The 10,572-nt window shown below is 33.2% G+C and overlaps 1 protein-coding gene across 1 annotated transcript; it reads right to left on the reverse strand.

The window, feature by feature from the left end:
* Positions 1–5,879: 5,879 nt before the first annotated feature.
* HELRODRAFT_180524 (hypothetical protein) lies at positions 5,880–6,263 on the reverse strand (the record flags this gene model as incomplete). The annotated part of the gene is made up of 1 exon (XM_009029827.1): positions 5,880–6,263. One exon carries the CDS (start codon positions 6,261–6,263, stop codon positions 5,880–5,882), a length of 384 nt encoding a protein of 127 aa, XP_009028075.1.
* Between the last annotated feature and the right edge of the window lie 4,309 nt (positions 6,264–10,572).

A 10,572-nucleotide genomic window follows, 5' to 3' on the forward strand; every position in this document is an offset into this window, starting at 1 on the left:
TGCTGCTGTTGTTGTTGATATTAATGATGATGATGATGATAATAGTTTTGATGATGAAGATGGTGATGATGATGACGAGTTTTTCGAAACGTTGGAAAATTGTTGAAAACAATGGGATTCCATATGCTGTATGTCTGTTGGTTCGATAATAAAAACAAATAAATGAATAAATGAGTGAATGAATGAATAAATGAATGAGTAAATGAACAAATGAATGAATAAAGGAATGAATGATTGAATAAAGGAATGAATGAATTAGTGAGTGATTAAAAGAACGAATAAATGAAAAAATAGATAATGGATTGATAAACGAAAGAACGAATGAATAAACGAATTAATGTACGTATGGCTTAACCAACGAATGAATGAATGAATGAACGAACGAACGAACGAACGAACGAAAGAACGAAAGAACGAACGAATGAATAAATGAATAAATATTAAATGTTTCGACTAACAGTAGTAGCGCTGGCACCTGGCGAGAGTTTATTAAAACATTATTTTCTCATTATTATACTTAATTTATTTTTAATGGAGTTGGTTATAATATCAATAAATAGTTAATTAATCAATTAATTAATTAACTAATTAAAATATCTTTCATTCATTCACATTTTTGAAAAATAATCTTTTAACATCAGAAGATAAATTAGTTCACTTTTAATAACCATCTTTTTTAAAAAATAGGTTACACAGTAAAAAAAAAATCATACTTTACGATGTTGACATCTTGATCACCACCACCACCATCATTGTCACCATTTATATCATCATCATCATCATCGCCGTCATCATCGTCGTCATCATTATCAGCAGCAGCAGCAGCGTCGTCATCGTCATCTTCATTAATTTCATCATTTCCTCCATTATCGCCGCTATCAGCCTCAGTAGAACTATGAATGGAAAAAGGGAATTCAATTTCATGACAGTTATATGTGCATCCTTGAAGCTTTGCCTGTGTGTGTGTGTGTGTGTGTGTGTGTCTGTGTGTGTGTGTGTGTGTGTGTAAGTTTATGCGTGTTTCTCTTTCTTTGTGTCTCTCTCTCTTTTTCTCTTCTCTCTCTTTCTCTTCCTCTTTTCTCTTCCTCTCTCTCTCTTACTCTCTCTCTTATCTCCCTCTTGTTGTAGTATTTTTTTTCTTCTTGCTTTCTCTTTCAATTTCTCTCTCTCTCTCTCTCTCTCTCTCTCTTTCTCTCTCTTCATTTTCATTCTATCTGTCGTTTTAGTTCCTCTATAGATGTATCATACGTAGTGTGGGTGCGTGCGGGTTCATCTATACGCTCTCAGTCTCTATGCATAAACGTTAATTTATTTATAAAGGTAAAATTAACCGCACAATCTCAAACCTGCTGGGATGATAGTAGCTAGGCAGCTGGCAGATGTACACAATCAGCTCATTGACGTAGTCGTTACAGCAAAATATATCCTCCGGAAACATCTGGATCTGTTCTTCCAAAGTTGGAAAACTTGCAAAGGCAAGCCGACCGCAATGTCTGCAACTTCTCTCGCCACCGACTAGTAGCTCCAGCTCGACTTGCGCAGTTGTCATTTTCTTATAGGAATTAGTTATTGAATTGAATATTGGGTAGTATTTTTTACCTATCGCTGGCTTTATTAATACAGTAAATTTGTAGTATTCACAACGTAATTCTTTACAATACTTCGAAATCTTTGCTATACAACGACAGATTTCTTATTTTTATTATCTCATGTTTGATGTATCAGGATATCTCCACGAGAGCAGTGGGTTATTACAGTACTAAGGTATCTTTGCTGTAAGCTTTCCTTCGAGTATTAACACTATACGTTAAGAACAAGAAGTATTTTAAATGTAGCCAAATGTAAAAATTTCAGTCTAATTGGTTATGTGTGATGAACTTCTAATAACCTTACAATATTACAGAGCGTATTAAAAAAATTTTGAAATGGTAAAATGATGTGAGGATGATGATGAGGATGATGATGATGAAGGAAACAATGATTCGTTGGCAAGGAAACGTTCTTGGAGAAAGAGGAGAGAGAGAGAGAAGAAAAGAGAAAAAGAGAGAGAGAGAAAGAGAAACCAAGGTAAAAAAGCGATGTTTAAAAGAAGAGAAGAAATCAGAAAAAGTAGAACGAAGAGAGAGAGAGAGAGAGAAAGAGAGAGAGAGAGAGAGAGAGAGAAAGCGAGAGAGAGAGAAAGAGAAGAGGAATAGAAAACAGCACAATGATTTTAACCAGTGAGAGGTACAGACATTTTGAGAGAGGCGGCAAGTGGTGAGAGGATGATGAGAAAAGTGAGGGGAGAAAAAATACAGACAGGCTGCTGGGTCATTCATTATTCAATAACACTACTTAGTATTTCTCTTACTCTCTCTCTTTCTCTCTATCTTTTTTATCTCTCTCTTTCTCTCTCTCTCTCGCTCTCTTTTTTTCCTCTTTCATTTACTCTCATCACGTTACCCAAGAAATAAAATTTTTTGCTGTGTTTAATGCGACCGTTTTCAATATTTTATGAAATAATTTTCGTACATGCCGTAAAATTTTTTTGGTCGTTTTTAAAGTAACCATTACCACCACAATCTCACTCATTGTAATCATCACCACTGACGTCACCATCATCAACAACACCCTCACTAACATCAACACCATCTTTGTCATCATCACCATCATCATCACCATCATCATCTTCTTCTTCCTCATCTTCTTCTTTTTCTTCCTCATCTTCTTCTCCATCATCATATTCTTCGTCTACTCACTCAATAAGATTTGAAATATTGGGGGAGACACACACACGCACACATACAGAGACACAAACACACACACAGACAGAAACACACAGAGACAGAAACACACACAGACAGACACACACACAAACAAAAACACACACACAGACACACACACAGAGACAGACACACACACACACACGCACACACAGACACGTAAGAAAAATTTTAAGATTGCCATTTAAAAAAGATTCTTAATATTACTGAAAAAACGCGAAAATCATTTGTTTACAATGCAAAAAGATATATTATCATACAATATATGTAATATATATTCATGTCATTTCAGAATATAAAGACTCTTAATGAAAATTTACAAATATTTAAAAATTCACGTCAATGAATGAATGAATGAATGACTGAATGAATGGACGAACGAACGAACGAATAAATGAATTACTGAATTAATAAACGATTGAATGAACGAACGAATGATAGTGACAAAAATGCAACGATGTAGAGGATAAAATTACTGAAATTATGATAACGATTATTATCATTATTAATGTTATTATTATTATTATTATTATTATTATTATTATTATTATTATTATTATTATGATAAATTGATAAACACTGTTATAAGATTATCGTATGACATTTACTGTGACAGGAACAAGCTATGATGCTAATTAAATATATTTCACCGTTCTGCACTTAACTTCACAATGAGCAAAATGGTCTTAACCTTTTATATTATTTTATACAATTTTTAAAAATTTTTTATCATTGCGCATTATTTAATTAACATTGACTTATATATATATATATTTATCATTGTATGTTTTTTATGGTGAAAAATAAAAGATGTTCCCATTATTATTATTATTATTATTATTATTATTATTATTATTATTATTATTATTATTATTATTATTTATGATGATGTTGATAATGATTACAACCACAAATTCAGGATTCGAAAGTTATAAATGTGTATATAAGATGAAATTCTGTCGATTTAGCGTCTTAAATTTGTTGGTAACAACAATAACAACATCAATTATAACAATAACAACAACAATAATAATAACGATAATAATAATAATAATAATGTTATTAATTTATTTAAAATAAATTACGTATATAATAGAATAAGGATAATATTCATATCGTTGATAAGTTGTTTTACTAGGACCATCTTCACAATAAAAAAATTGTTATCAGTATCATGTTCCACTTTATAATAGCATCTTGTATCGTTATCTTCTCCGTCATCATCATCATCAATAACATCATCATCATCATCATTGACATCATCATCATCATCAATAACATCATCATCATCATCATCATCAAAACTACATCATCATCATCACTAGTAACATCACCATCAAAACTACATCATCATCATCACCAGTAACATCACCATCAGCACCTGAATGGTAATCCAATAATACCAAATCCTTATTCCCTTGCTATTCATTACACCCAGACTCACGCGCACACACACACACACACGCACACACACACACACACATAAACGCACACACACACGCACCGAATAAACAAACACACATACTCATGTAAATACACAGACATACTGACCAAGCAAAATTTAATTTCAAACATAAATATACACAAAAACCCAAGCAAAACGAATAGTACACACACACCCACACATACACATACAAACACCCACACATACACAAACAAACACACACACACAAACAAACACACAACCACGAATACATGCATATATACACAAAAACATACAAAACGTTATCATGATTCCAGGCGCGTCTAAGCATGCTTCTTATTTTTCCTATAGACTACATGACACCGTCTAGTTATTTGTGGTACTGCTGCTGCTTCTACTACTACAGCTGCTTCTACTACTACAGCTGTAGTAGCAGCAGTAGCAGTAGTAGTAATCGAAGTAGTAGTAGTAGTCGTGTTACAACTACTAAATAATCGGTTATGAAATACTTATAATATTTGTAATAGTCGATAATTGTAAAAAAAAAAGAAAATTTGTAGTTGTGGTAGTAGCAGTAGCAGCAGCAAGAGAAGTAGCTGTCGTGGTAGCTACAGTAGTGTTGACAGCAGCAGTAGTTTTCGCAGTACTAAAAATGAAGTAAAGTGAGATACTTAAAGCTGCGGTAATAAAATGAATAACTTGCTTGTTAGTGGGAGCTTGAGTCTTCAAAACAACAAAATGTTCAGCGTAGGCGCGCTAGCTACGTGTGGTGATTAGTTGAACACGTTTTTACTTTCTCTCAAGTGTATTTTTAGTTTTTCTTTTTGTTTTTTTTTTTTGGTTTCTATTCTTAGTGGCAGTTTTTGGCGCCATTGTTTGTTTTATGACTAAGGGATTGATTTGTTGTTATTGCCGTGTCACGGTCGTCATCGTCGTTATCATCGTCGTCATCATCATCGTCATCACTATCATCATCATCATCATCATCATAATCTATACTGTCATCATTATCATCATCATCATCATCATCGTCATCGTCATCATTATCGTCACCTTTACCGTCATCATTATCAGCGTTATCATCGTCACCATCATTTATAATTATTATTATTATTATTATTATCTTTTTTTTCATTGTCACCACTGTCAGCAGAGCAGTTTAATAATTGTGCAATTCAAGTATGCCTTTCTTAACGCAATTATTAACAGTTAGTTATAACACAAGATCATCATCATTTTCATTAATATTATAAATATGTTATTATCATTTTACGATTAATTTTATTGTTGTCAGTATCAACGAAGCATTATCATCTTACTCACCACCATCATCATCATTATTACCAGATCACACACACACATACACACATCATCAACACCAAATCATCACCAGATAATGACTACACCATCAAAACATCATCACGCACACACACACACATACACACTTCATCATCACCAAAACATCACCAGATAGTCACCACACCACCACATCATCATCACCAAATCATCACCAGATAATCACCATACCACCATAGCGTTATCACGTACACACAGACATACACACACATCATCATCATCAAATCACCACCAGATAATCACCATACCACCATATCGTCATCACGTACACACACACATACACACACATCATCATCATCAAATCACCACCAAATAATCACCATACCACCAGAGCGTCATCACATTTCATCAGCGCAACCACCAAAAGTGTCGTCATCCTTAACTTTCTTGCAGTAGGGATACTTCTCGCAGCAATCCTCTACACTCCGACATCCCATACGGAACCAACAATCCGAGCAAGTTTTAGAGGACTTGTCACAAACACTGTAACCCCTACAGCAATCGCGATCCGTCTTACACTGCAAGCGGTAGCAGTCGAAATCGGGTAGGTTTTTCCACGGATAGCGACTGTGGTGGTGGATTTTGTAGAAGTAGCAAAAAATGGGTTTGTGAAAAATGGATGTTAAATGTTTGGTGAAATAGTTTTGGTGAATGGTTTTGGTGAAATGGTTTTGGGTTTTTTTTGGAATTTGTGACTGAGTTGAAGTTTGAAGTTGCACCATGGTTATTGTTGTCACAGTCACCATTCAATAAACATTAGCATCACCACAAAATCAGTATAAATTTTCAACAGAATACAACGTAGGAAACCAAAAAACAAAATAGCCTAAATATATAAATCTAGTTATCTATATTTACAAATTTTTCCAACTTGAATGACTCTCTTAGATTAAATTTTTAAAAATTGATAAAAAATAAACTTTAACAAAATGACAAAACTATAAAATGTAAATAATCAAAATAGAACAAAGCATAGAACAATAAATTCAATGTAGAGACAAAACAAAAATGAAGCGTTTTTAAATAAATTAATTTTTTTCTCAGCAACGTCATGCTTTAATTTTGTCTGGGAGTTATTGATAGTTAGAAAATGAGTTTTGTATCTAACCAACATCTCTCTCTCTCCCTCTTTCTTTCTCTCTTTCTCTCTTCCTCTGTTTTCATCTCTCTATCTCAATCATTTATGCGGGGATTTAATTTTTTTATTTAATGATTTTAAGGAATAAATTTTGCAAATCGTCATCATCATCATCCTTTCCTGTGTTATTTATTTTGAAAAGATTTTTTTTCTTTCAATGACGCCATTGTCATGGGCGCGTCGCCAAAGTAATTTTAAAAATAATAATAACGATAATAATAATAATAACTTTGGTAACTCTAATTATAATTATTATTATTATGAAAATTCACCCACACCACACGAACTTTTCTTGAAAAATTGAATTTTGATTCGATTAACTTTGGTGATGACGACGACGATGATGTGATGAAGGTGATGATGACGATGTTTTAATCATCATTACAGTTATTCCAATATCATCATGACGTCATCGTCATCATCATTATCATCATCATCATCGTGATGTCACATCACCAAAAAAACTCCATGTCACCAAAAAAACTCCATATGGTTTAGGTGACGGTAATGACGATGATGTAAGGCAAAACGAAGAATTTTTTTTCTTTAAATTGTAAAATGAGAAACACGAAAGTTTTCAGCAATAACTAACTACTACTACTACTACCACTACTACTACTACTACTACTACTACTACTACTACTACTACTACCACTACTACTACTACTACCACTACTACTACATAGTAGTAATAGTAGTAGTAGCCCTTATTAATTGTACTACAATTTCTTATACAACTATATTTCTAATGCTTCTACTGCTGCTGCTAGAACTATGATCACTACAAACATAAAAAGAACATTAAGATTGATACAGAGAAGGGAGAAAGAAACACACAAACATGAACATTCATACATACATACATACAGTCAGACAAGCACGCAAATAAGCATACAAACATATAGATAAACAGACACACAAAAAACATACAAACAAACAACACTTGCAAACAAACAACACACACAAAATAACGCGTATAATTTAAATTAATATTTCATATCACCGCCCTAAAACTATGCATTACATTATAAAACTTCCTAGCTCTTTGATTAATTAAGTTATGGGGTCACACACACACAAACAAACACACACACACACACACACACACACACACACACACACACGCATACGCACCTACATCCATATTTATATTTATTTGTCAACATAAGTCAATATAGATGTTTTATTTGACCTTTCGTATCTTGGCAACTATTATCATTGTTTCATTTTTTTTTATTTTGTTATTATTATTATTATTAAAAGTAGTGGTAGTGGTAGCATTTGTAGCAGTAGTAGTAACATCAACAGCAGTATTAGTGTAGTAGTAGTAGTAGTAGTAGTAGTAGTAGTAGTAGTAGTAGTAGTAGTAGTAGTAGTAGTAGTAGTAGTAGTAATATTTATGACTTTACCATTAATCAATCATTCAACAAATGTGTTTCGATGACCACATTGAGAGCGCGGGAAACACTATAAACAATTTAACAATATTTCGATCATTATCATCGTCGTCGTCATCATTATCATCATCATCATCATCATCCTCGTCATCGTCTTCATCGTCATCATCATTATGGTCATCATCATCATGGTCATCATCATTTTATGAATTCCAATATCGTCGTCGTTATCACCCCCATCATCATAGAATAAATAATTCAAAAATGCATTATCGCTCACGCAGATGACTGTTGAATTCATCATCCATATTTATCTATGTTTACCACGTCATTATATCTATGCTATATAGGCTTAATTATTCATGGAACGTTTAAAAAGTCATTCATCTATTTTATAAGCGTGCAAGCACACGCACACACACGCTCACACAAACAAAACACACATGCACGCATATATATATATATATATATATATATATATATATATATATATTTTCTTCAAATAATTTTTCAAATTTTGTAAACATTGAAATGAAATATCTATGGCATATTTCCCAAAGTGCTGTTTTATCTATGTCTTTTTTGTGGCGTCATCACGGTTTGATATATTAAGTAGCACTTCCGGTTACTTATTTTTGCTCTAAAGTCGTGTTTGGCACGGAGGGAACTTTTTAGTTGAATTTTTCAAAAATTTTTTTTTATTTTTTTGTGTTTGTGGAAGAGAATGTACTTATGTTTGTTCCTGTATGTTTGCTCAAATTTGTATTACGTTGGTCGGTTTAATATTTGATTGTTAATATGTAGTGTGTGTGTAATGATTGTGTGCGTATGTGTGTGCGTGTGTGTGTGTGTGTTTATTATGTATGTGTGTGTGTGTGTTTATTATGTATGTGTATGTGTGTAGTGTGTTGATGTTGTTAGTCTCATATTATCATTCTTTTTTCGTTTAGATTAGCCTTAAGTCAACTTTTTCTGCATTGTGGCATTCGATCATTGAAAATTTTGTGAAAAAACCCGTAAAAATATACTGAAAGTAAGGCTTTCAAACTAAATATAAAATGATGTTTTCTGTCTAAAAAAAAGTATTATTTTCAACAAAACATAACTAATTCACAACAAATAAATTATTCAGAAATTAAGGAGCAACATGCAGAGATGAACATAGACAAGTGCACGGAACAACAACTGACTAACACTCCTCAAATACACGAAAGAAACATGGAAAAAAGTCCAAAAATACTAAACCTTAGTTAGATATCTAACAACAAAACTACATAATACTTCAACACACAAACACACACACATACACGTGACACACACACACACATACACGTGACACACACACACGCACACACACAAAACTTACCTCTCATGCCCATAATTTGCGTTTGAGCTATTGTTAGGGGAATAGTAATTAAATTTTTAATGGCATTTTTGTTGTTTATATCTTTGCTTCATTCTTCTCAATGTAATTACTATATTCCTCTTTGTAATGCAGGAATATTACTACTTCTCCAACTACTATTATTCATACTACTGCTGCTACCACTACTACTACTATTACTACTACTACTACTACTACTACTACTATTACTGTTACTAATAATACAGTTACTACTAAATTGAAATTTTATTTTATAACATTACTATCACTACACAAGCATGCAGAAGAAACAAACATACAACAAGCAACCTAACAACCAAGCAAACATAGACACGGGGCAAAAATGCATATCGCCCCATAGATAATAAATTATCCGACAGGCACGCGACTACATCGGCTACCAATCATCAGTTCCTGCTTAATATCGCCGCTCACTGCATAGATTAAAAACTGAGCCTGGCTGGGTGGCAAAATGTAAAAACTTACCGCAAAATATTTCTATAGATCTCAAATTTATCACAAACAAAACAAATTATGATAATAATTATGACGATGATGATGACCATGATGATGATAATGACGATGTTGATAGTAATGATGATGGCGATGATGATAGTAATGATGGTGATGATGATGATGATGACGATGAGAGGAAGAATGAGGCGAAGATAATAATTGTAATCGATTCGGTTAATTAAGGATAAAAGCCATGTAGTCGGGGGATGGATGGATGGATGGATGGATGAATGGATGGATGGATGGATGGAGGGAGGGATGGAGGGACGGAGAGATGGATGGATGGAGGGATGGAGGGATGGATGGCTTGGCAAACAAAATTACGACAATATTCAAATGATGCTGATGACGCTGATGCTGATGCTGATGATAATGATGATGATGATCAGATATCATTATCACCATCATCATCATCATCACCATCACCATCGTGTAACACCCACCCTTGCAATTTCAGATTTTTCGATTAGCGACGGATATAGATGAAACAACAACAACAACAACAACAACAACAACATTAATAACAATAATAATAACAACAAGAAGGAGTATTGATATATTGATGGCATTAGCAAGCAAGCACTCGTTCAACAACT

Source organism: Helobdella robusta (genome assembly GCF_000326865.2).
Source record: "Helobdella robusta unplaced genomic scaffold HELROscaffold_62, whole genome shotgun sequence".
Classification (NCBI taxonomy): domain Eukaryota; kingdom Metazoa; phylum Annelida; class Clitellata; order Rhynchobdellida; family Glossiphoniidae; genus Helobdella; species Helobdella robusta.